At 40.8% G+C, this 25,207-nt stretch overlaps 2 protein-coding genes across 4 annotated transcripts in view; one reads left to right on the top strand and one right to left on the bottom strand.

The window, feature by feature from the left end:
- Nucleotides 1-149: 149 nt before the first annotated feature.
- LOC115781870 (proprotein convertase subtilisin/kexin type 5) lies at nucleotides 150-15,433 on the bottom strand. Of its 2 annotated transcripts, none has more exons than XM_030731776.1 (16): nucleotides 14,809-15,433; nucleotides 13,086-13,289; nucleotides 12,934-13,002; nucleotides 12,731-12,773; nucleotides 9,950-10,095; nucleotides 8,984-9,178; nucleotides 7,996-8,082; nucleotides 7,705-7,903; nucleotides 7,362-7,585; nucleotides 6,991-7,233; nucleotides 5,247-5,492; nucleotides 4,657-4,852; nucleotides 4,134-4,339; nucleotides 2,119-2,219; nucleotides 817-988; nucleotides 150-745 (listed from the first exon to the last, which is right to left on the bottom strand). In XM_030731776.1, the coding sequence occupies exons 1-16, from the start codon at nucleotides 14,987-14,989 to the stop codon at nucleotides 363-365; spliced, it is 2,895 nt and encodes a 964-aa protein (XP_030587636.1). In that variant the 5' UTR covers nucleotides 14,990-15,433; the 3' UTR covers nucleotides 150-362. The 2 variants fall into 2 exon arrangements, with proteins under 2 accessions (XP_030587636.1, XP_030587637.1); XM_030731777.1 differs by having other exon boundaries at nucleotides 12,731-12,770.
- Nucleotides 15,434-15,443: 10 nt separating this feature from the next.
- Nucleotides 15,444-25,207, top strand: part of otud7a (OTU deubiquitinase 7A) — a 48,607-nt gene continuing 38,843 nt past the window's right edge. For both annotated transcript variants that reach the window (XM_030731779.1, XM_030731778.1), the window contains exon 1: nucleotides 15,444-15,974. The gene's annotated coding sequence lies outside the window, so the exon portion shown is untranslated. The remainder of the gene's footprint in view (nucleotides 15,975-25,207) is intronic.

The raw sequence follows: 25,207 nt of genomic DNA, 5'->3' as shown, positions 1-25,207 counted from the left end.
GACATCAATTAGAAAATATTTTATTTCTATTTACAACAAATCATGCAAATTTCACTTGTAGCATATGACCAATCCACTGTTTCACAAGCACATCTTTAATATCAAGTTGAAAAAAGAATATACATACATTTACACAAATATGTGTCATTTTTCAGTCTTTACTCACTTGTCTAAGAATGTGTATTATACAGATACAGGCACTTCATAGAATAAATATTCACCTGAACTCAAAAGAAACGTACCAAAGCAAATTATCTCTTCATTCTCTTTTACACATTGACTACTTTAACTCTGAATGCTTGTCAATCTTGATACTGAGTATCCACAATACATTCCTTAATTACTGTAAGCGCTAGTTCCATCTAAGTTTGACTAAAACAGGTGTTCTCGTCCACATCCTGGTCTGCATCTGTGTCCTGTTCATGGATGAAGCTGTAACAGCGGTATACTGATCCACCTTTACTGGTATACACCATATCTACCTCATCTCCGCTATCTGGCTCAGGCACACCATGAGGCATGTTAATGTTGGCGCTACCACTCAGTCTCTCATAGCTCTGGTTCCAACAAAGCCTCTTCCTGGTATGGGCCTTAACCAAGACAAATACAGCTAGTGCCAAACCGACTGCCAGCAGCAGGACAACTGGCAAGGCAGCTGAGGTGTGCTTCAGAGCACTGGAGGACAAGCTCATGTCGGTTTCCTGGCTGTCTCCTGATTTGGGCTGGGGGGCCTCCACACAAAGTGCTAGAAAAACACAAAAATAATTAAAGGCATCCAAACAGTTCTACTTTGCTAATGATGGGCAGCATCTCTACCTGAGCGGCTGTCACAAACACAGCAATTAGTGTAATTCCCTGCAGTGTGACAGCAGCGGGCACAACGGTTCTCCACAGCATGAAGAGCAGAGTCAGTGTGACAAGTCAGACAGTGGTCAGGTCCGGGGCCGTAGCAGTGCCTACATGACTCGTCGCAAGGCTCACAGCTTTCCTACAATTGAATAGTTAGACACATAACCATTAGGCAAATAAAAGGCCCACTGTGTGATACTTGAAACAGATTGTAAACAGCATGTTAGAGTTGTTTGTGGTTTATTTTCATTTTTGTATTAAAACGCTAAGTTATTTTATTGGTTTTTGCTCAGGATAATTTGTAGTTTCTCTTTCTTTGGGAAATCTGAGTTAACTTTTTTCTGGCCGATCAAGCCTATTTTACATAAATAGGTAAAATGGGACGAGTTAGGCAGGCATAGGGACATATGTTTTTTACCAGGTGACAGTGAGGCTGCAGGCTAATGTACCTATATCTATAGGTTTGATGGAATATGGTGAATAAACCTTCAGAAATGCACTTTATGGTATGGAGTTTGTCTTTGACCTGCATTTGATTTTGTTTTAGTGTGGACAAATGGCCACTATACAGCACTGTTTCTACTCTACTAACTGTAGCCTGACAACGCAGTACTGTCACAGGCCGGCCCATGGCCCATAACAAAAAATGAGGGGAGGCAAAGGTATAGGCCAATCAAAGTAGGTTTATTGAAAAGTATACTCAAAACCCAATGAAAGATAACAAATATGAGATGTGGATATGTCAGTATGTTGAGTGTGTGCAATGCATGAGTGAGTGGACATGTATGTGTAAATCTGGAACAATCCTGCAACCCAAAACCAAACTAAAACAAAAGACAAACCGAGTTTACCTGGAGGAGCAGAGAGAGGAGAATGAGCCCTGCCTAAATTACTGAGGACAAGTGGTTCCAATTACTCTGGGCCCACCTTTGCCTGCAGGAGGCACCAACCTTGCAGGTCAGAGGAGAGGCCATGACAATATAAACAGTGATTATTCTGAGAGGATGTATGCGGACTTTATTTTATGTAATGTCACAAATGACCAGTAGGCATCCAGTGAACCTCAGTGGTATCTGACCTATATATGCATGACCTAAATTTTCATGTAACATTTTTATTATTGCATTCATTTCCAGAGTAATGTGATCAATTAGTGTCTGTAGACAGACTGTATACTTTAAAGAGAACACCTGAGATTTGCCTTTAAATATTATGATTATGAGATACACAGTAGTACAATAGCAAAATGGCAAATAAATCATAACCCACCTTTTCAGAAAAGTATCGCCCCTCCTTACAACGTGGATAGCAGACTTTGTCCTGGAGAGTGCTGCCCCAATCACACGTCAAGCACCCCTGAGGTGAGGCATCTGCAAATACAAATACATGGACTGAGCAGATGCCTTATGCAAAAGTGAATGCTCACTATTGGAAATATATAACACATTCAGAAAGCATGCAGCGTAGCCACCAGGTTCTTGACCACCTCTAATTCAAAGGTGATTTTCTCACGATTGCTCAATTTGGCAGGTAGCCAACTCTAGAAAGCGTGCTTGTGGCTCCAAATTTGTTCCCTACAAGAATATTGGAGGCCAGTGTCTCCAGATTGGTGCCTCCACACAGCCCTGTCTTCAAGTACTGTAGGGAGAGCTTTTGAGTTAAGTTTGTTTTTGCTTTTATTAAGTGGCTTGCAAAAGTATTCATACCCCATTGAACTTTTCCATATTTTGTCACATTACAACCACAAACATAAATATATTTCACTGGAATTTAATGTGAAAGACCAACACAAAGTGGTATAAAATTGTTAAGTGGAAAGAAAATTATACATGATTCAAAACATTTTTTACAAATAAAAAACTGAAAAGTGCGGTGTGCAAAAGTATTCAGCCCCCCTGAGTCAATATTTTGTGGAACCACCTTTTGCTGCAATTACAGCTGCAAGTCTTTTAGGGTATGTCTCCACCAGCTTTGCACATCTAGTGACTGAAATTTTTGCCCATTCTTCTTTGCAAAGCAGCTCAAGCTCAGTCAGATTAGATGGAGAGTATTTGTGAACAGCAGTTTTCAGATCTTGCCACAAATTCTCGATTGGGTTTAGGTCTGGACTTTGACTGGGCTGTTCTAACACATGAATATGTTTTGTTTTAAACCATTCCATTGTAGCCCTGGCTTTATGTTTAGGGTCGGTGTCCTGCTGGAAGGTGAAGCTCCGCCCCAGTCCTAAGTCTTTTGCAGACTCCAACAGGTTTTCTTCCAAGATTGCCCTGTATTTGGCTCCATCCATCTTCCCATCAACTCTGACCAACTTCCCTGTCCCTGCTGAAGAGAAGCAGCCCCAGAGCATGATGCTGCCACCACCATATTTGACAGTGGGGATGGTGTGTTCAGAGTGATGTGCAGTGTTAATTCTCCACCACAAATAGCGTTTTGCATTTTGGCCAGAAAGTTCAATTTTGGTCTCATCTGACCAAAGCACCTTGTTCCACATGTTTGCTGTGTCCCCAACATGGCTTCTGGCAAACTGCAAACGGGACTTTTTATGGTTTTCTTTTAACAATGGCTTTCTTCTTGCCACTCTTCCATAAGGACCACATTTGTGCAGTGCATGACTAATAGTTGTCCTGTGGACAGATTCCCCCACCTGAGCTGTGGATCTCTGCATTTGGTCTAGAGTCACCATGGGCCTCTTGGCTGCATCTCTGATCAGTGCTCTCCTTGTTCGGCCTGTAAGTTTAGGTGGACGGCCTTGTCTTGGTAGGTTTACAGTTGTGCCGTACTCTTTCCATTTCCGGATAATGGATTGAACAGTGCTCCGTGGGATGTTCAAAGCTTGGGAAATCTTTTTATAGCCTAAGCCTGCTTTAAACTTCTCCACAACCTTATTCCTGACCTGTCTGGTGTGTTCTTTGGACTTCATGATGCTCTTTACTCCCCAATGTTCTCTTAACAAACCTCTGAGGCCGTCACGGAGCAGCTGTATTTGTAATGAGATCAGATTACACACAAGTGGACTCTTTTTAGTCATTAGCAGTCATCAGGCAACTTCTGAATGCAATTGGTTGCACTCAGAGAAAAGGGGGCTGAATACTTTTGCACACCGCACTTTATTATTTTTATTTGTAAAAAATGTTTTGAATCATGTATAATTTTCTTATATTTCAGGTTTTCCTTTAAATTAAATTTCCTATTTCCATTATGGGGGTATTGAACTGAAATGAACTGCAACATAACAAAATGTTAAAAAAAAAAAGAAAAAAGCCTTTGAAATAATTCATCCGTACCTATGCATGTCTGACAACTGGTGTGGCACTGTTTGCAGATGTCATTGAGCGGATAGAAGCGGCGTGGGCAGTGCTCGACACACAGCTTGGTGCCTTTCAGCTCTAGAAGAGGAGGTGAACAAGCCCTGCAGGACTCGGGCCCTGGTCCCGTGCACAACTCACAGGACTGGTGACATTTATGACACTGGGAGCCCTCCCTGTAATACCTGAAGAAATGCATAAAAAAAAAAAATCAGACATCCATGGACATCTAATGCTCGGAGTCATTCAGATATCACGTTTATCACATATGTAATTGAGAAGAAATGTTTTTAGAATGTGTTACCCTACTGCTGAACAACAAGAAACCACATTACAGCCTTCTCCTTGAGAAATATTAACTTCCAAAACAAATACTGTATTGCAGTTCTGTATCACAGGAATGTGAATGTCAGCTGGCTATTTGCACATATCATTTGTCTATATAAAGTAAACAATAAAGTAAACATTTAACAATATTGTGGTAGAGCACTGAGCTTTCTACCCAGCGGGACAATGCATGACACAGAGTTGGAGGAGCCGCAGATATCCTGGAGAACAGGTAAGGCAGTCTCTTGGTGATGCACCAGTGCAAGTGGAGCAGATGTGGTCACATGGGAAACAGAATCCCAACATCTTTGCATCAGCTTCCTGTATGGTGGCATATGTACCAGCAGGACACTCACTAACACACGTGCTGTCTGGAAAATAGCATACATCAACAGAGTTAGCATCTCGACTTGCTAGTTTATTCACTTCAAAGAAGCAAACGATTCATCCAACAGTTGTTCAATTGCACAGATCTGTTAAACCTGGACTGAAAGTGTGAAACAGTTTTAGAAAAGCCATTGTCATGCAGCCAGCTGTGAAAGCACTAAATGCAAAGACAAAGTCTAGAACTCAGGCAAAATTTTCATTTAGTTAGGAAAGGTTATTTTCAAGCCCCTGGAGAGCTAACACTTTATAGAGAAATTGTTCTGATTTGTTTGGTCTTTGCACAATAAATTGACTTCAAAACAATCTGTTTTATACTGATTTTCATTTATGCCACAAACCACCTCTGTGTCTGCACTTTAATTTATGGAAAATGCTCACTGTGAAGGTATCTGGGAACAGCGCAGGTCTGGCAGTCATCGTTGCCTGGCCCCTTGCAAGAATAACAGTGTCGGTGGCAACTCTTGCAGGTGAACTGGTCGTTGTGTAGGTAGGTGCCTTGAGGGCAGGCGGTATCACCTGTCACACCACATAGTAATGTGTTTGGATCCAACACAAGTCCCTTCTCACACTGGGTGCACTTGTTGGCGTCCGGCCCGGTGCAGCTAATACAAGTCTGGTGGCACTCTAGACACAGCCAAACAAGACAGACGTCATCACTCTAATGTTACAGTACCACACTGACACAACAGCGTGTGATAACCATATTTAAAAGGTAAATAATTATCATTTGATGTAAATAGTGCTTGGCATATCTAGACAACAGTTCCTTCTGTACACTTTTTCTGTCGATCTCTGTTTTCTGGCTGATCAAGCTTTCAAGGTTATGTCATTGTGCACCTCTGGATCACTTCCAGTGTGCTCTTTTTAGATAGTTCTCTCTGAGTCTGTATGTGCTGGCCTACAGCATACTGAAAAGACCACACCAACACAAAGACCACCATAGGCCCTCAGGCATATGTGGCTCCTCGTGAGTTTATCCTCTTCCCCAAAATGAAATTCATGTTGAAGGGCTGCTCTATTGACACAGTAGATTGTATTGTAGACACACAAATGGAAGCGCTAAGAATGGCACAATTGTGCTGAGTGAAGCAGAAAGCTGTGCTGGAAGCAATGCGGTGCTGCTAAGGAGACTTCCTGCAAACTGATTAGTCAAATATGTTTTTGATTTGAGTGGCGTCACAGATTTATGATCTCACCAGAAGTAGTAAAAATCAAAAATAGCACTGGCGAGTAATTTTTCAGAAGTTGCATGCTTCAGCGATAATATGTTTTATTTCTTAGGGATTTTGATGTGCTGAACCCAAATATGATAATTAAAATAGCTTACTTATTTTTTTTTTACCATCCATCCATCCATTTTCTTTTGACCATAAATTGTCAGCTTATATTGTCTCACCTGTTTATGGTTACTTCATAGTTCACCTTTCTTTGTTACTTAACATTTTAAAAATCAGAAAAGGTCTATATGGAGCTGGTTTGATATAAAATACTATCATAGAAAGCATTGCTGGGTTATTCTACCTCAATTCACAAAAAAAAAAAAAAGAAAAAAGAAAGATTGAATTTATTTAGAGCCATGCCAGTTTACAATGCTGTGATAATGCCAGTTTCATCAGTTACCCAGAGTATTATGACATGCAGATGCACTGGTTTCAACATTTGGTTACATGTCTGCCTGAAAATCTCTCATTTTCTTTCACAAGAAATGAGAGAATATTATTTGTGGGGTATGGTTGTAAGTTTAAAAAAAAACATGTAGCTTTAATGTGCAGCATTACAGATTTCCTGCTACTAGGAAAAATGAAGGTAATATCACTGGATTTAAAATTTGACAGTTGTATTTCATACTTGATACAACTTCAATTCATAAAAAATTGGATGAATAGTTAAGGAAACATGGCCATCTGAAAATTTGCATCTACCCCCAATTTGGGCCATTTTGTATTGCAAAATTCAGGGATTGAAATGTATTATAATCATTTCTATTTTAATCAAGAACTTTTGGTCTTAGAACTGACCTAGCAGCATAATGAAAATTCAAGCCAATCAGCCAGCACTTTGGCTGTAGAACAGCATAGCCAGTTTTTAAAACCCAACCAAATTTATGAATCCAGAGGCTCACCTTGACACTCCATAGCTGCAGTCTCGTAGTAAGTACCAGTGGGGCAATCCTTTGAACATACACCTTTATAGAGCTTGGGGCTGATGGCTGAGCAGGTCTCACAATCATCTGCCAAGGGCCCTGAACAGCTGCCACAGGTAGGGTGGCACTGAGCACAGCGGCCCTCCTCCATGTCCTCATAATAGCCCTTGGGACAACTGGCCTTACACTCACCATTCAACATCATGTAAAGGAAACTGCACCCTGGAATTATTTGATGGAGGGGTGGAAAAGTTATAACACAAGTTAGTGATTTTAGGATGTATTACAATCCCTCATCAGTTTAGAACCTCAGATTTTTTAAAAATCTGTTGACTATGGTAACAACTCACTGAAGCAGGTCCTGTCATCTGAGCAAATGTCACAGTGGGGGGGGCATCGTCTGCAGGTACCGTCTTCTGCAGGGTACATTCCCAGCGAACAGTTGAGTCTACACATACCACTCTCCAGGTAGTAGCCATCAGCACAGGACAGACACTGGGATTTGATCTCATCACATGTGAGACAGGAGCTGTCACAGGCTTCACATAACCCCTCTGCTGTCTCAAAGTAACCTCTAAAAATTAAAGTCAAGAGAAACCATAACACACAAAGAAAAGCAAAGTGTAAACAAGACCGTGCCATCATTGCCAAGCTTTGTGTTTGTTTTACTGGTTAACTGATCAAACTGCTTACTCTGGGCAATTAGACCAGCATCGGCCTTGGTGGAGAAAAAGTTTGTAAGTGCCTTTGGAACAGCTGATGCAGATATCACTGGTGTCCGCACAGGTCTCACAGTTTGGAGAGCAGTTCTCACACAGCTGAGTGGCAGAGTTGGCAAATGAGCCAGGCGGACACTGTTCTACACAATAACTGTCCTGATCCAGGAAATATCCTGTGACACACACACACACACACAAAATACACATTAAAGAATTAAGCTCGTTTTCCAATTGACTCTGAATGATCAAAAGCTGCAAATATTACCTTTAAAACAAGAAGAACAATCCAGTGCTTGTGGGCCAAAACAGGTCTTACAGGATGCATCACATGTGTGACATTCACCATATTTCCCTGGAATTAAAATAATAATAGTGCAGAGCCTGTTTTACCTATCCCCACCACAAGAGGGAACCATAACAAATTGCAAGCATCTCGAACACAGACTGTATAAAAAGGCTTTATGGGCCGAAATAATTCAAAGTGATTAATATTCAGGTGTCTTGGATGACTGTATTCTGTATTCAGAAGGAAACACTGAAGACAGTTATCATTCCTTTTAAACCATTTATGTTCAGTTTTGTCTATGGATAAAACAGGTACCGGTATTAGAATACACTGAATTGCAAACGCACAACTTAATAATTGTTGTAATTCACCACAGTGCTTTGAGGTAAAAAAATCAGTGAAGCTTTTATTTACAATAGGCAGCAGTGTACTGCTTGGAAAAATACTTGATGCCTGAATGAGAACTGCTCCTGACAGGGCTGAATTACCCATGCAAGAGAGTTAATAATAAAGTCAGTGATGCAGAAATGAAAAATATCAGCTTACTAACTGTGTATGGCTGATCACAACAACAATGGAGTACTGTATCTGAGTGCTGGTGACACAGACAGGAAAGGGAAGCAGTTGGAGAGGTAGATGATTGAGGCAGATGACCCCGGAGGTCCTTCAGCAGGGCTTAAGCCTGTATGCTCAGCAGCAAGCATTCACCTTCCTAAAGCGTCCTTGAGCAAAACAACGAATCCCTCCAAATTTCTTGGACAGTGTACTGACCTCTAGGGTCACTCAGAGGAGAAAAGCAATCATTTCCATCAGAGACTCAGTGAAGTATCATGTTACAAGTGTTATCTATGACTCAGCTGTGGCCTGATATGCCACTCTGTCCATTGTTCACTTTGATTACAGTGGATCTCATGAAACTTCTTTTTAACCAGCCTAAGTTGGGCTTCATCATAGTTGTTCCACTTACCATCAAAATACTGTCCCAAAGGGCAGTTAATGTGAGGACATTGTCCATGTAGAGGAAAATTCCCACCAGGACAAAGGTCACAGTCTGCTGAACGAGGTCCGTGGCATGTCTGGCACGAGCTGTGGCAAGGCTGGCAGCGCCACCCACTGGAGTCATGGAAGCTTTGCTGAGGACACTGTTTAATACACTGTCCCTCTGACACAGAGAGGCACAGAGAGGAAGTGATGTTATTATGACATTATTCTATTATCACACATCATCTATACTGGCAATACCACAGCTTGAAAACATAGACAATATAGCAGACAATACATATTTCTCTATATTTTCTTCTTTATCTATTTTCTTTAGACACCAGACATCAAAGTAGAAAGAATGTCAAGAGAAACACTAAGAAGTTACTTTTATTTGTAAAACACAATATTTATTTTTGAAATGGCTCCGATGTACATATTCCCAAAAGTGAGCCGTTCACTTTTCTCCTTTGCCTGCCCTTACAAGATCACTCTCTCCAAATTCCATCTGACTGCCCAGGCACAAAACAATGACCTAGATTTTTTTTAAACTGGACCTTGTAGCCAGAGAAGGTAGAGGCCGATTAGTGTAGCAGCGTGCTCGCCAATCTTTGTTTCTTATAACTTTGCTCTCAGGCTTTATTTACAGTCTCCAAGCTTTTTCCTCCCATGCCTATAGGACACAAAAATGCAATCCAACTTCTTTGTTTACATAAATCATACATTTGCATATCTCATGTTACAGATTTGCTGAAACGAACATGATTTGCAATCCAAATTAAGACTCGGAGTGCTTTCATTTGTCTTCGGACAGAATGACTGCTTACTCTCACGAGCATAGTGATTTAAGAATATATTGAATATACTCTTTTAGTATGGAATGGAAGGCCTGAATCATTTAGTATGCCAGTACTAAACAAAACATATAAACAGGATTGTTATTTGCAACTACCACTGAGGAAGTAACCAGGCTGGCAGGCAAGGCAGTGTGTGTTATTCCTGCAGTCTTCACACGGCGCTGGGCAGGAGAGACAGACACGTCTGCCTCTGTCCTCATAGGTGCTCTGGGGACAATGTCTGCGACACTGGTGCCTGAAACTGCAGGAAAAGTTTCATTCAAAATCCATTTGTTTTTTGTTTCTTTTTTATTTGTTTTATATGCTGAGAATTAATATTCCCCGGCAATGAGCAAAGTATTTGTCCCGAATAGGACTTGTCTATGTGCATGTAATAAGGTCAGTGGCCTTTCCTTGAACTCCCTGCCACGGTTATTAAATAAAAGTAGACTTTTGTTTTGCAAAGCAAACATGCAGAACAAAACTACTGCGATATCAAAAAGCTGATGAAAAGCACTGGGATCTGATGCCAGCAAAAACACAAAACGTACCACATGCAAGAGGTAATCCCAATATTGTGTCATTCCACAGCACACCTGTAGCTGAATTATTGACTTCAATACGCTCATCTCCCAAATGATACCATTCAGTCAAACAACAGTACGGATGGTAAATGGAGAGGAAGCACAATGTAGGCTGGCTTCCTTCAAGCATATTGTGGTTCTATTTTCTTCTTAAGGCAAAAAGTTAATTGGTATTTTATTTGTAGCCCATGGGTATGGGGTGATTTCTGTCATTAACCTATTCCATCAGTCCTTCAGGGCTTAAACTGTCTTATTAAATATGAGACAGCTGACCTAGAAACGAGCCTAAAAAAGTGTAGATTTCTTTTGCAAAGATGTCACACTAAAAACACTAAGGAAAGAGGGACCCAAAATAAAGCAAGCTAAGCAGCAATAAGCCACTAACATTTTCTAATTCAACATCTTCTACTGGCTATTCCTACATGAGGGAATCTGGCCAGTGACAGCCCAACCTGCCCTTCCTACAGCGTTGCCTTGGATCTGGGGCTAAGATGTGGGGGTTGTTTGAGGAGGAACAGCTGGAGGCGCCACACTGCATCCATCAACTAGTTCACAATAGCAGCTGGTGCAAACCAGGCCCTGTCTCTTGCCAGGAAACAGTACTCTGCTTTAAAACCTGCAGGATGTTTAAGAATCCCTCTGTGCAAACATCAGGCTATCCATTCCAGAAGAGCACATTTGCATTTCCAACGCAACTTTTGTTTAGGTCTTTTACTCCTGGGCTTTGTTAATAGGGAAGAAAATATGCTGTAGGTAGTCTCCAAAAAGAGAGAGCCCCAGGAAATGAATGGTTTAAATTATAGTGAGGAGAAAGAAAAAAAAAATCACAGCAATTTTTGGTTTAGCTGCACTTCTTTGGTTCCTTGGGGAGGAAGGTAAATGCCAATAAATACCAAACATCCATCACGCTGTGATTTCTTTTAAAAGGCAGTGTTTAATGCAAGAGCAACATTGGCCTCACTGATTCATGGTTATGCCAAAGCTGTCGAACTTTAACATTTTTCACTACTACCAGCGAAACCTCAAATGGAGGAATTTCTCTAAGTGCTGTAAACTGTCGCAATCTGTCCCAGTGCGGCTGTTTTCCCAATTTATAACAGCTCCCTGCTGTATTATATTTATTTCAGTTCTATCTGCTACACATGGTAGATATATAATAGCTATAACTACATTAAATGTGAAGCTGAACAGTCATTTCAAATCTCTAAAGCCACGACTGTTAAGGAAAACTACACAAGCAGATGCAGAAAAGTAGACTGCCTGTGTAACATCAATAAAAGGAGGGGAGTGCAGTGAAGTGGTGGATTTTTCTTTCATCCCATCTCAGCAGTCAGTAAAGTTAAAATGCTGCAGCTATATAGTCACAGCTACTGGCTTTGATTTCCACTTATTTGTCCTTGTTTTTCTTTATTTTCCAGCGCTCCTCACACAAAATATAAGAACTCACTTTGTTAAGTCTCTTCTGAGCTCAAACCAAAGCTCAGGTAACAGCGTATGATTCTGAAAGAAAGGTAACCCGACTCACACGATTCCAGGAGGCCTAAACTCAAGGGAAGAGTACACAATTGGGGGTTTGTTCTGGCTCTATAACCTGTGGTGCACACTGCATCCAATTGATAAGCTGGTGTAAACAGAAATATAGATGCAATTTTCTGAAGAGGGAAGAAAACTAAGCAAATTCTGATAAACAATTTGTGAAAAGACCGCGCATATAACGCCTCACAGTGCACATACATTTGCCCAGCTCTTTTTTTTCTCTCCTGCAAAGCAATACCAATGAAAAATAAAAAACAATTACAGGGTCGTTTTGAGGTTAATTGTTTCGTGGCAGCATATTTAATCTCCATAAAAAAAAAACCACATAGGAAAAAAATGTATGAATAAATCATAGCACCAAAAATCATGAAATATCACATGCACATGTATGACAGCTTGATGTCAAATAAACAAACAATAAAGTCAACTTTTCTAGTGTTACTGTTTACAACCTTTCAATATTTGGGGACTTTATTTTCTGACTATGAACTGAATATTAGCAATTATTAGTAAAAACAGAAAAATTTAAATCAGCATTAGTTTTGTTGTTTATTTGTGGGGTTTTTTTCCTTGTTTTTGAGCAGCTTTAAAATTTGTTAATCATAGTAATAGAAAATACTGGTCAAATTAATTGATAATGAAAAACTGATTTCTAATTGACACCTTTGTTCATAAATGTAAGGGATGTAAAGGAAATGCTGTGGGTGACTTTATCGCAGAACACGAGGGAAACACAGTTATTAAAAGATAATAGTAAGCTTAAAAAAAAAAACTCACAGAAAATAACCTTCAACACAGCTGCTACAGATCTCAGGGTCTTCTGGGAACAGAGGAGAAAAGGTGATTAATTAGCATTCATGGGGAGAAACAAACTGCATTGTGCACCTTTATCATCTGGGTTTTAATATACATCGCTGATCCTCATTACACTGGGGAGACAACAGTATGGTGTGTGGGCCTCATACAGAAAGCATGTTTACCTGTGGAACATGTTTTGCAGCCAATTTCACAGTCAATGCACTCTCCTGTATCAGGGTCCTGCACCTGCCCTGAAACACAGAGACCCAGAATACTGAATGCCTCTCTGTTAGGCAAAGATACAACCTACGCAAAAACTCTGCTTTACATTTACCTATGCCACACAGTGATGTTTGGCAGACCCCACTGTGAAGTTTGTAGTGTCCCCGACATTTGGCGCATATGTTGCCATCTGTGCAGAGTTCACAATTGGCTATGCAGGGCAGGCAGGCATAGTGACCCCTGTCAGGATAGAATCCCCGTGGGCAGTGCGTCCGACAGCGACCTTGGTGGAGGAAACGTTCCTGTCCGTCTTCATCTAAAGAAGTAGAGGAGGTCACGGAGGAGTTGTTAGCATACTCTATTTTTCTTTATCATAAAAATGAGTGCTATTTGCCATCCCCAGAAATTGAAAAACATTCAGATTCTCACAATAAACACAGAGATAAACTTTAATCTTTCCATCATCCACTTGGCTGTTGGATGAAGGCGAGTTAAAAGGACACACCAACCGTGTGCCCAGAGGTACAGCAACTTGCTGGAACAGTTGAAGTGAAACACTGGGCAATGAAAATGAAAGACCAAGCTTACTAAGTGAATCGGTGACACCGGATTCAGAGATTGCACAAGCATATTTAATAGAAACAGAGAATAGTGGCAGCAAATGGAAGGCATAAACATCATCATAAACTCACTGCAGATAGCAGCAGTGTGAGATCCCTTCTTGACTGATGCTCCAACTAATATAAACACTGGCAATTAGAGGGAGACCAGAGATCAGAGCTGTAGGCAGAGACAGCCTTGTGTTGGCCCTAATGATTAATGCTCTGCCACCTGCCACTAGCCTAGCAAGGCACCTGTGGCACCTGAGGCATCTCTGAGAGCGGCCGAGTTACAGCATTGTCTCATCTCCTCAGCACCGCACAGAAGATCTGTGAGACAGGGAGGAGAGCGCCCACGAGCTGCTGCTGCTGCCTTTTTGCCCTTCCACTTCCCTCAATCACAGCATGATCAGAAAAATATGGCATGCCATGACCATGACAACCAACCACCAGTCCACCCAATTAATGAATGTATAGTAAGATAATCAGTAAAAAAAAAAAAAAAAAATCTGTTGTTGTGGTAATGTGTATTCAGTTTGAGGGAAAAAAAAGGAGAGACTTGCAGCTTTTGCAGGTTGAGCCTAGTGAACTGCAACTGCAATACTTCCAGCCTGAGGGGATTTTTTTTCTCTCCCTTCTGATTAACAAAGGCCCCTTTCTGACATGATCACATTACACCGTGAAAACTCGGCTGAAAAACGATCATACATTCAATTCTTACCTGTTTCAAAGGTACCCCTGTGACAGAAAAAAAAACAGGTCCTACAGCCAATCTCTGACTGTTTAACAAGAGTAAATGGTAAACCAGAGCCGAATGCTCCTCGTAGAACAAAAGCCTTTTAAAAACAGCTTGGTAATCATTAAATAGGCTTGTGTTGCCTTAAAGTAAAAAAATTCACTATTTGGATTAATGAGTCTTTGACAGGTCTTTGTTAGAATCTGGCATCTGTGTGTTAAAATACAATTAAAATTTTGTTTGATAACAGGAATTATATGGCCAATGGCAGACACATTTAGTGGTTTTATACGCTCGTTTCATAGATACTATGTTGGATTTTTGCCACATGATGATAAAAACTTAGTTATTCTCACACATTCTCTACATGACTTTAAAAAAATCCGTGGGTATATTAAATGAAATAGACATTTAATAAACATCGCCGATTTTTCATTTGAGAAAGCCGTCAGTAATATATTCCCTTATAGCGTTATACATGCAAAGGAAATCACACTCACAAACTCCACAGGTAGTGCATTCAAACAGCTCGTGTCCGTCGCACTCGGAGCAGGTGGGATGACACAGGACGCACTGGTTCTTCAGCATAAACTGGCCACTCGGACAGGGCGACGAGGGTTTACATCCAATAAATCCGATGCAGAAGACGAAGAAGATCACAAACGCGACGAAGGACCTCATGACTGTGCCCGAGGACTTTCGGCTGAAAGTGAGAAAAACAGCAAACAGTGAGGACTGTCTCCAAAGACGCAGTGTCCGTGCGGCAGGTAAGGCTGGCGGATCGATATGGGGCTCGGTGTGAGGCACCAGCCCAGAGATAACTTGCCGGACCAGTTCAAGTGAAACACTGGACAATGAGAATGGACCGCGGTGAGCATTTAGTCAATGAGCCAAACAAAATGAGAAAACACCCAGTCTCTGTGAGTCACAGTAGATAAACAGCTAGACGGATAGACCATAATTTCCCTGAACACTGGAATTGAGAGCCCAAACCAAATATCTACCTGTGAGGTAGGTCTACTTTAATATCACCATTAAATACAGTTGGAGAATTGCATTCTTGCAGAAACTCAAGATTTGTCCTGTGTATGGTAAAACTTTTAGGTTAAAAATTGTGATTTTATATATTTTTTCAAGCCATGCACATGTTGGCTGCTTTTCAAGAATAATTTATTTCAAAGATTTCCCTAACCTTTTGTCTAACCCATTAACAGCCTAGTAGCCTTCCTCACCACCACCCCACCACCCATTTTGACTTCAGTAACAAAAATTATGTAAAATTAGGCCTAGGGTTCTCTTTTTGTTCTAAGTAATTCAAACAGAGAAAAACAGAGATACATTCAGTGGAATAGCCTTGTAGTCACCGGAGTTTTATGCAGTCTGGGGTTTTCGCTGGCTTGCTTTTTTTTTTCTTTTTTTCACAGCGGCCTCTGGCGGCGAAATGCTGCATGCGCATGCGAGGGCGTGTGCAAAGGGGCTCGTCAGAGGCAGACGTCACGCGGCTGCCGGAGGAGGCGTGGCTTGGTTCTGCTGCAGCGGAGAGAAACATGACATGGGGATGAGCGAGAGAGAGGGAGTGAGTGACACAGCCTGATAGGAATAAACGGCTCGTCAGAGGTCTGGACTGAAAACGTTATGATGGAGAGCAATGACTGAAAACGGAACGGTAAGAGACACGGATGTTTTTTATTTTATTGTATTTATTTATTCTGCACGCACGGCGCGACACATAGATTCGTGGCTCGTTTGGTAGAGAGCACAAAAGGCTGCCACTGCAGACAGGTGCACCTGCCTTTATGCGAGTACGTGCCTCGATGCAGTCAACTTCAGCTCCAGTGCAAATACCTTTAATTTTGGACGGAGGCAGACACACCGAGGCCACAGATCTCCTCGACGGTTTGGGATGAGTCTTGGGAGTACAATGCTGTAAACATGGACCTCTATGCTTAGTCACAGACCTTTGTGATGTAGCAATGTAATATAGGCTTCATCCGAGACAGCTGGGTATATATTTTGCAGCCTATTCTAATACCTAATTTGCTTTTTGAGGCTGTGAATCAGTGAAGGTTTCTTTTTCAGACATGGAATATGAACCATTCCAGTGTTTTGTTTTTTTTTTTTTTTGGTGCCAGGTGGCTTACATGAAGATGGTGATGAAACACACAACAGCTGGTTGTTCTATGGTTAAATCACAGCAATCTCACTTTTAGCTGAAGCCGAACAATAACTGCAAACACCACTGCCTGGTTTCATCCAGGTCCCTGTATGCTTCTCTTATTGTTGGCCTGGTTGATAAAACCTACCAGTTCTGCCTTGCCTGTAAAGATAGTGAGGCCACTGATTCATTGCCATGGTATTTTTAAAACACATTCACGTACTCTGACAAAGACCTTCATAATAATACCTCTTTTCTATCACTAATACCAGCTTTTATTTGAGCTAGGTGCAACACTAGTGTAATAAACGCCACCTGATTTGAGGAGGTTTTGCATCAAATCAATGTTGCTGTCTTAACTTTGCCTCCTAAGCAGGCCTTTATTACCTCCTTTTAAATTGTTTGCTTGGGTTTGTGAGTCGGGCAGCTGACAGTAGGCGGGTGTGATTTGGAGATAGCTTGAATAGTCCAGGGCAGAGCTACAAAGCAGAGCCCGCGGTTTCAAGGCCAAGCCAGGCCATACCAGCTCCATGGAGGGCTTCGGTGCAGCAGGGCACCAGGGAGAGGGCACTTGGCACCTGATCAGTTACCACAGTGAATTCTGTTCCTGTCAGTGGCATTTAGCTACAGAAAAGCAGAGCAGAGATGACGGCTGTTGTTGAACTCAGTTGGGCTTTCATGTCACTGAGGCAGTGCTGCTTTATCAAACTGCTCTTTGACTGATACAGAATGACAGCCCCTTGCAAACATCTGTGCCAGTTCCCCTACCTACTCAAAAACCTAAGCAGAGAAATGACCTTCATAACATATCACTGTGGAAAAAACCCCCACATTAGATTCATTATAAATGCACCATGTCAAATTTATTTTTATATACATTTTGCACCGGGAGGACATTATAACTAATGCATTTTTCATCTGGTATTACTCTAAACAATCAACATATATGTTTTGTGGACCCTAAAAAAGTTAAGTTCTTCAGAGGAGATAAAACGAGTCAAGTACCCATGGTAATCATGGCCCAATCACTGACTGCATGGCTTTGAAGTGGGGTCTGTTCTTCAGACATCTCTACAGGTGGGGAGGCAGTGTTAAGTGGTCTGTCTGCAGGCAGAGGGAGGTCAGCTAGAGGCCAAGAAGTCAGGCAGAGGGGCTTCTCTCACACATCAGCATAGAAAAGAGCAAAGCAGGTAGTGGTCAGCTTTCCAGTCACTTGCACTGTGGTCCAGTATGAGGACTTTTTTTTCTGGAGGTGAGCAAGAAGAAAGGCCTCATTCAGCACATTGTTGAATTTGTGTATGAAAGAAAATATGACGTGTACCTCGAAATTACAGCTCAACTGTGTCATAAAGCTCCAGTAAATCCTTACACAAGTATTTCCTTTCATACTGTGGTAAAGGCTTCATTCACAGAAGTGTTCTAATAAGCTGATTGTGGAAACCCTTTATTGTAGTTTTTTTTTTATTTTTTAAGGGAAGCTATATTTGTCCATTTTCACTAGAAAGGCAAAGGCTTGTATTTTATATTTTCCTGTTTTTGATGTCTGAGTAACTTCAGAACTACACACAGCTTGTAACCAAAGGGGATCCACACAACCTCAAGGTTCCTAAAAATGATGTTTTGCGATGAAGCACCGACTTTTGTCGTGTCGTTTTTGTTTAAAGTGATAGGCTGAGACGCGTGTCAATCAAGCAAACACTCCCACAGTGATGCCCCTCTTTCACCCTTTATGTTGTCAGAATTAATAATTTGTCACCCAGTTAACAGGAAAGGCATACATAAGCCTAATTTGAATCAAAAGTATTTAAAAGAGAATTTTAGAGCTTTTCTTTTAATACTGACTGCAGACAGTTTGGGGTGTTAGGCTTTACCAAGAAGATGTATGCATGCGGGCACGTTTGTGTCTGCGCCTCTTGCACCTAATTGCATTTGTTTTGCTCGGCTTGTCTGATGCTGAGCCTAGGAGCAGGGTGCTCCTGGAGACATCTGCCATTGAAACATTCCCCCCTCAAGGCCTAGTGGGCACAGCCATCCCCTGTTCTTCCTTGAATCAGCAGGGGAGCAGTTTCTAAATCAAACAGAACACTGTTGCACAGGATACCCTTGGTGACTCAATTTAGATTCAAGCAGGCCCACAGCGTAGGTCATTTTCATTCATTCAGAGAAATAGGTCAGACTTCTTTTTCCCTGAAAAATCCAGCTGCATTTTTTAGAAACTCACTGTTTCTCCATTTTGTCACATATTAAAAGGGAAATGCACGCAACCATGGGAAGAGAGTAGCACGGGTGCTGTATTTGATTGTGCTCTTTACGTCGTTCATTTCCTTAAGTACATACAGAAAATGCTCTCACTGTCACTGCTCCGTCTTTCCTCTTTATTTCTTGAGCCATATAATATATCATTAAATGTGTAAATAAACCCCTTCGTGGACTGTTTAGGAGAGAATTTGAAAAGGTCTGAGAGAAAACGACTGTTTCAAGAATTACTGTAGTTTTTGTACACTTATTAAAGTTTTTGCTGAACTTGTTGATGTTGCCCGAGTTAATAGGCACACAACTGCACATACTATACACTCAGAATTTCCCAAGAATCTGTGGCAGAGGTGTACTTTGATAATTTCCCGGCAGCTGCTTTCCTCCCACTGGTTTTTGATATGAGGTCACCATATGTGTAGGTTGGGTCACAGAATTTTTGAGATTGTTTAATTATTTCTTATACAAAGCAAGAATTGTGCTTGGATTGATGCCATTCTTATTAATGCAATTTATATCAATCCAAAACTTCTTTAAAAAATAATGTGCACATTATTGTCAGTTTGGCAACACTAACTGCTGTGGTCCTTAAGATTTTAGTGTCTTATGATTGTAATCCTCAAGGTTTCGTGCTTGATTCAGCAATGCTAATCTGCAGGCAGCAAATTGAACAGCTGGCTCTTGCAGACCACCGTTTGGATGTGGGGGAAGTAGCTAGGTGTAGGAACAGCAAGGTTTAGCGTGAGCTCATGATCTGCAGTGGTGATAATCTAATAACTATGTTGTGAGAAGATACAAACTTTGAACTGGCAACAGAATTTAGTGAAACTTCTGCCAATGCCTTGGTGCCAGATACAACAGGGCATTTTCGGATGTCCTGTGTCTACGCGGCTGGTGATGTTTTTGCTGATGAAGTGGATAATTTAAAGACAAATCAGAAATATAGGGAAAACTTGAACCCTTGACCCCAACAGTGAGTCTATTTGGAAGAATGGTAGATTTCCAGAAATTTTGTGAATCAACCCCTTTTCACTGGGTTTGGCCAGTAAATCTAAACTGTACTGCAATACTGATGAACTGACAAACTTCAAAACTTTATACAGATCAGTGAGAGGATTACATTTATTAAACCTCTTGAATAATAGTTCTCAAATGCTAGAAATGGGTTAACAGAAAGATGCAAAATGTACAAAATAATTTGGCAGTAGATTTTTATGAAGGAAAGTCTATAGTCTATATTGTTAATAATGATAAATTATCCTACTTTTTTGATTCTTTGCATGCTAAGATATTGCTACCAAATTGTATTATAGATTTAACATAACTTAAAATTAATATTCAGCCACCTTTGTCGTCTAGTAAGTGTGTACAAGCGCTGAGAGGTCAGCCAGCTGACCTCTTAGTGTTCCTAACATCAGATTGGACAGAGGCTGTTTTATGGAGGCTTAGCTAAGAATGGCGTTAAGGTGCAAAATGCTCCCTAGGAGTTTGTATACCTTTTATTCTGCATACTATATTAAGGATAAGGTTATGTGATACTGTCCTTTCCACCTACTCAGTGTACATGCACAGCCATGCATGCACCCACCCACACAATCAATCCAAAAGTGGTGAAACTCTGTACAATGTTAGTATTGTGAGATGTGGACTCTGGTATAATAACAGGTGTCAAAACATTTTTTTCTGTTTACCTTCTTATTTGAATTACCCTGAAAAACTCTTTATTTGTGGGTGTGTTGTTGGACAGTGGTGGCTTTTTGGTGATTAAAGCTGGATTATTTATAATAGATTATCTTGTTACAATGGATGGGTTCCGTAGGCTCAGCTTTTAATGTCAATGTGTTTTGAGGAGTTAAAATGAATAAGAAGAAAGTTCTGAGGGACTAGAGGACCAAACTAGGATCATTGTACATGATTGGGTAGGAGCATCTCCAAAACAGCAGGCCTTACAGTGGATAGTACCTATTAAAAAAGGCCCAAAGAAGGAAAATCAGTAGTGACAGTGTCAAAGGAGTTAAAGGCTGACCGATTCTTTTGGAGAGAGAAGGCTGGCGTGTGCGCTCCAATTTCACAGAAGATTTACTAATGCGATTGCTGAAAATCGTAATACTAATGAATGGTGTCAGAACAGTGTACTTCATATGGGGCTTTGTAAGTGCAGACTGGTATTGAGTGCCCATCTTGACCTGTCTATTGCCAAAAGAATCCACAATGAGTCTGAGTATCAGAACTAGACCATAGGGCAATGGCAAAAGGTGGCTTGGTCTGATGAGTTCTGTGTTGTTTTATACAGTTACAGCCACAATTTGTGGGACAAAGACCCAGTTTTTATACTCTTACTTCTGTACACTGCCACAGTGGGTTTTAATGTAAACAGTCAATATGTGACTGGAATGCAGCCATTCAGCTTTTATTTCAGGGGTTTAACAAAAGTGTTGCATTAACTATATAGGAATTACATTATTATGCACAGTACCCCATTTTCAGAGGCTCAACATGAATTTTAAAACTAACATAATTTTAAATATAAAGAGTCTTTTTTAATATTTGAATGAAAATCCTTTGCAGTCAGTGACTGTCTGAAGTCTAGAACCCATGGACATCACCAAATATTGCATTTCTTCCCTTGATCTGCTCTACCTGGCCTGTACTGCAGCCTTGAGTTGCTGTTTGCTTGTGGGTGTTTCTGTCTTCAGTTTTGTATTTAATAACTGAAAAGCATGCTCTATTGGGTTGAGATCAGATGAATGGCATTGAGGAATATTCAGTTTCTTTGCCTTGAGAAACTGTTGGGTTGCTTTTGAAGTATTCTTCAGGCCATTATCTATTTGCACTGTGAAGTGCAGTTGAGTGCTTTTGCAGCATTTGGCTGAATCTGAGCAGGGGGTATAGCCCTGTACCCTCCAGAATTTACCCTGCTGCTTCTATCAGACGTCACATCACCAATAATCACTAGTGACTGGTTGCACTGAGAGCCATACAGGCCATGCCATAATAGTACCGCCACCATGTTTCACCATTAAGATCATGAGCTGTTCTCCAAATGTTTCTCTTCTCATCATCTTGTACAAGTTTCATCTATACAAATATTTTTTTCCAGAACTATGCAGGCTCTTTTAGATGATTTCTGTTAGAAATCTAATCTGGTTGTCCTGTTCTTGAGTACAACCAGTGGTTTACACCTTGCTGTAAACCCTCTGTATTTCCATTCATGAAAGCATCTCTTGATTGTAGACCTTGACAATGATACATGATCTTAAGCATGTAAATAATTCTCTCATCCTGTACTTTAGTTGTCTTCTGTGGTCTTCCAGGCCTTTTCGGTGTTGCTGAACTGGACAATGCCTTTGCAAATGCAGAGACCCTACAACAGTACAGAGTAAACCCCAGTGACCCCCTATAAGCAAGCTCTTGGCAGCAGTGGGAACGAAAAACTCCCTTTTAACATGAAGAAACCTCCAGCAGTACCAGGATCAGGGATGGGCAGCCATTTGCTGTGATGGGTTGGGTGTGAGGGGAGCGAGACAGGACAAAAGACACAGCGTGGAAGAGAGCCAGAGATTAATAATAACTAATTATTAAGTGCAGAGAGGTGTATAAACACATAGAGAGTGAAAACAGGTGAGTAAACACGGGAAACCCCTCAGCAGCCTAGGCTTATTGCAACGCAACTAAGGGATGGTTCAGGGTCATCTGATCCAGCCCTAACTATAAGCTTGATCAAAAAGAATACTTTTAAGCCTAATCTTAAAAATAGAGAGGGTGTCTGTCTCCTGAATCCAAACTAGGAGCTGGTTCCACAGAAGAGGGGCCTGAAAGCTGAAGGCTCTGCTTTCCATTCTGCTTTTAAGTATCGTAGGCACCACAAGTAAGCCAGGAGTCTGAGAACAAAGTGCTCTATTGGGGTAATATGATACTATGAGGCCTTTAAGATAAGATGGGGCCTGATTGTTCAAGACCTTGTATGTGAGAAGGATTTTAAATTCAATTCTGGATTTATCAGGGAGCCAATGAAGATAAGCCAATATGGGTGAAATCTGCTCTCTCTTTCTAGTCCCTCTCAGTACTCTAGCTGCAGCATTTTGGATCAACTGAAGGGCTTTCAAGGACAGCCTGATAACAATAAATTACAGTAGTCTAGCCTAGAAGTAATAAATGTATGACCTAGCTTTTCAGTATCACTCTGAGACAGGATGTTTCTAATTTTAGAAATATTGCGGAGATGCAAGAATGCAGTCCTATATATTTGTTTAATATGAGCATTGAACGACATGTCCTGTTCAAAAATGACTCCGATTCCCCCAAGGTAATGCCATCCAGAGTAAGTATCTGGTTAGACACCATGCTTCTAAGATGTTTAGAGCTCAGAACAAAACCTTAGTTTTATATGAATTTAGAAGCAGGAAATTAGAGGTCATCCAGGTCTTTATGTCTTTAAATCGTTCCTGCAGTTTAACTAATTGGTGTGTGTCATCTGGCTTTATGGATAACTAAAGCTGGGTATCATCTGCATAGCACTGAAAATGTATGCTATGCCTTCTAATAATACTGCCTAACGGAAACTTATAATGTAAACAGAATTTGTCCTAGCACAGAACCCTGTGGAATTCCATTATTAACCTTAGTATGTGATGAAGATTCCCCAATTTTTAGATATAAGGAAGGTTAGAGATTGGCCTATAATTAGTTAAGACAGCTGGGTCGAGTGATGGCTTTTAAGTGATGGTTTAATTACTGTCACCTTAAAGGCCTGTGGTCTGTTGCCCATTAATAGAAATAGATTGATCATATTTAAGATTGGAGCATTAATTAATTGTCAGACTTCTTTGAGCAGTCTTGTGGGAATGGGGTCTAATAGACATGTTTATAACTTGGAGGAAATAACTAATGAAGTTAATTGATAAATAAATATCAATAGAATGTAAAGTAGCTGTATGCAATTAGATATAGGTTTACCCGTGTGGTGGCTAAATTATGGACCAAACTGTATTATGTGGATAACTGGGTGCAGTGTTGTTTATTTGGTAAAGAGATGGCAGAAGGTTGCACTATAGGAAAAAAGCAAGCTGGGAGAAGTAGAGTGATGCTTTGGGTAATGTTCTGCTGGGAAATCTTTGATCCTCGTATTCGTCACATACAGCTGTTAATGGCAACAGTATTCCCTGATAACAGTGGCCCTAAAGAGTTTATGTTGTGAACTTGTTTTCTGGACTCTCTGGATTTCAATGTGATCATCTGTGGGACATGCTGGACTAGGTTCAGTCTATGAAGTCAGCATAGACTGCAACATAGATTTGTCTATAACATCCCTTGTTGAGGACATTTATTACAATGTGTTGCTCTTGTGGTTTCTTGTGCTATTCAAGATGAAATAATGGAAATAATCAGGTTAACAAAATAATTTGAATTACAGTATAGCCCCTTTGCTTAGCCATATGTGGCCGAGTGTGTCTCATTTCTGAAGTTCAGAGAGTGAATTAAAAAGGTACACTATTAAAAATTACTGTATACAGTTCCTGGCCATAGCTAAATATGCACAGTAACAGTACAGTTGTGATAATCACTGACCTGTAGTTGATGACAACCTTATCAATCTATTGTATTTACTGAAGAGATCCTCAACAACCAAGACTACTCAAAGACATGCAGGTCTTTGAGTTGGTGAGAATAGTGAAAGCAAGCACAAATGCCTTTGTGTGTAACACAGAAGACACTCTCCCTCAGCACAAACTCAAATAGGAAACACCAGCTGGCTTCACTTATCTCACGTGGCATCAGAAGATTCATCATAAAATAGCAAGCATTTTTATATACCTACTTTGTATATATCCTTGCTTCTATGCTTTAAACCCTCTCTACAAGTCTTTAATATACCTGACAAAGATTGCTAAGTGCTATTTATATCCACAGTATGTTGAGTGCCCCCCACCCCCCTTTATTTGGCTTCTTCTTCAAATCAACAAAAGTCAAGTTCCTGCTTTGGAAGTGCTTCGGTCTGTAGTCCCAGCTGTCTGCTTGTGGCATTCTGTCTAAAAGGGACCAGTCAGGAAAAGAGGTATTGGCCATTGCAATAAGAAGGCTGAAGGGACTGACATTTTAAGGGGTCATGATCTTGTTCTGTGCCCCTCAGCTCTTTGTTTGGGTGCACGCTGTACACACAGCTGAGCTGTGTTCAGCTCTGTTAGAACTCAAAGTTTAATTTCACCATACAGTCACGTGAAAAGGAAGGTTTCTGTAAGACTCTATGCAGTCCTTTTGTAAAACTAAGCACATTCTGTGGCTGCAAAACAAGCCCTCGTCATCACTCCTCCACCACCGTGGTTGACAGTTGGTATGAGGTGTTTGTGCTGATATGCTGTGTTTTGTTTTCTCCAAACACGGCACTGTCTCATTATGGCCAAGCATCTCCGCTTTGGTCTCTTCTGTCCAGTGGATGTTGTTCTGTCTTGCCTTGTGGTTTGTTCAGATGCAACTTTGCAAATCTAACCTTG

Source organism: Archocentrus centrarchus, chromosome 6 (genome assembly GCF_007364275.1).
Source record: "Archocentrus centrarchus isolate MPI-CPG fArcCen1 chromosome 6, fArcCen1, whole genome shotgun sequence".
In the NCBI taxonomy this organism is placed as follows: domain Eukaryota; kingdom Metazoa; phylum Chordata; class Actinopteri; order Cichliformes; family Cichlidae; genus Archocentrus; species Archocentrus centrarchus.
Note: the sequence above shows the minus strand (reverse complement) of the source record. Positions and strands in the feature narration are given on the sequence as shown.

Coding starts and splice junctions, on each gene's coding strand:
- LOC115781870 (XM_030731776.1), bottom strand. CDS start 14,989: ATGAGGTCCTTCGTCGCGTTTGTGATCTTCTTCGTCTTCTGCATCGGA. Junction 7,904..7,995: donor TTGTTCTTCTTGTTTTAAAG/GTAATATTTGCA, acceptor TGTGTGTCACAG/GATATTTCCTGGATCAGGAC. Junction 4,853..5,246: donor TGTTCCCAGATACCTTCACA/GTGAGCATTTTC, acceptor GCTATTTTCCAG/ACAGCACGTGTGTTAGTGAG.